General features: G+C 70.4%; 1 protein-coding gene across 1 annotated transcript in view; it reads left to right on the forward strand.

Moving 5' to 3' along the window:
* The window catches only part of DENND4B (DENN domain containing 4B), a 15,573-nt gene that overhangs the window by 11,780 nt on the left and 2,393 nt on the right, over positions 1 to 1,400 (forward strand). Inside the window, 2 exon segments of the mRNA XM_041467422.1 lie at positions 234 to 372; positions 989 to 1,222. Coding sequence (XP_041323356.1) covers positions 234 to 372; positions 989 to 1,222 — 373 coding nt within the window.

The following is a 1,400-nucleotide window of genomic DNA, read 5'->3' on the forward strand; positions in this document are numbered from 1 at the left end:
CCATCCTCTGTGGGGACACACCAGTGTCACACCACCCTCTCCATGTCCCCAAGTGCCACCCCTGGGACCCCCTGGGACACCCTCAGGGACCCCCGTCCTGTCTGGGGACACCCCGGTGTCACACCACCCTCCCCATGTCCCCAAGGTGTCCCCACACCCCTCTTTGCCCCCCTCCGTTCCCCCCATCCATCCATCCATGCTTTGGGGGCCCCCCGGTGCCCCCCATCCCCGTGACCCCCCCTTGTGCCCCGCAGCCCCCCCGGGGCCGGCCCGGTGCCCCCCTCCCCGCGGGGGCCGGTGCTCAGCGACCGCCGGCGCTGCCTGGAGCTGGACGAGACCCCCGAGCTCTGCAACGGCTGCAGCGAGACCCCGGTACCGGGGGGGCCCGGGCTGGGGGTCCGGGGGGGCTGGGAATGGGCGGGGGGGTCCCTCGTCCATGAAATGTGGGGTTGGGAGGGGATTTGGGGTCACCGGGGGTCCTTGATGGTGGTTCTGGGGTGGGCAGGGGGTCCCGGGTGTGTCCCCCCCCATTCCCATATCCCAGACCATTCCAGGGCCAGGCAGGGGGTCCCTCATCCCCATAGTTTGGGGTGCCCCCCATTCCCAGATTCCAGTCCATTCCAGGGGGTCCCTCAGCACCACAATTTGGGGGTCCCCCCCAATTCCCAGATCCCAGTCTGTTCCAGGGCCGTGCAAGGTGGGGTTCCTGGGGGGGTCCCTCCCCTCTGATTTTGGGGTGCCCCCCTATCCCCAGCTCCCAGTCCATTCCAGGGCCGTGCAAGGTGGGGTTCCTGGGGTGGTCCCTCCCCTCTGATTTGGGGGTGCCCCCCCCAGTTCCCAGCTCCCAGTCCATTCCAGGGCTGGGCAGGGGGGTCCCTGGGGCGTCTCTCCCCTCTGATTTGGGGGTGCCCCCCCATTCCCAGTTCTTGCTCCATTCCAGGCCTGGGGAGGGGGGTCCCTCCCCTCTGATTTGGGGGTGTCCCCGCAGCCCCCGGGGCGCTGCGAGCGCGTGGCCTTCGCGTACCTGAGCCCGCTGGTGCTGCGCAAGGAGCTCGAGAGCCTGGTGGAGAACGAGGGCGCCGAGCTGCTGGCCCGGCCCGAGCTCGTGGACAGCCACCCCATCATCTACTGGAACCTGGTCTGGTACTTCCAGCGCCTCGGGCTGCCCAGCAACCTGCCCCTGCTGCTGCTGGGCTCCCAGCACGCCCCCCGGGACCCCCAGGTGGGTTTGGGGGGCTGGGAGGGGCCCTGGGGGGGCTGTGAAGGGCTCGGGGGGGGCTGTGAAGGGCTCTGGGCGGCTGGGAGGGGTTCTGGGGGGCTGTGAGGAGCTCAGAGGGGGCTGTGAAGGGCTGGGAGGGGATCTGGAGGGGCTGTGAGGGGCTCAGGGGGGGCTCTGAGGG

The sequence above is a fragment of the Pyrgilauda ruficollis genome, unplaced genomic scaffold, assembly GCF_017590135.1.
Source record: "Pyrgilauda ruficollis isolate IOZ18807 unplaced genomic scaffold, ASM1759013v1 scaffold208, whole genome shotgun sequence".
NCBI lineage: Eukaryota > Metazoa > Chordata > Aves > Passeriformes > Passeridae > Pyrgilauda > Pyrgilauda ruficollis.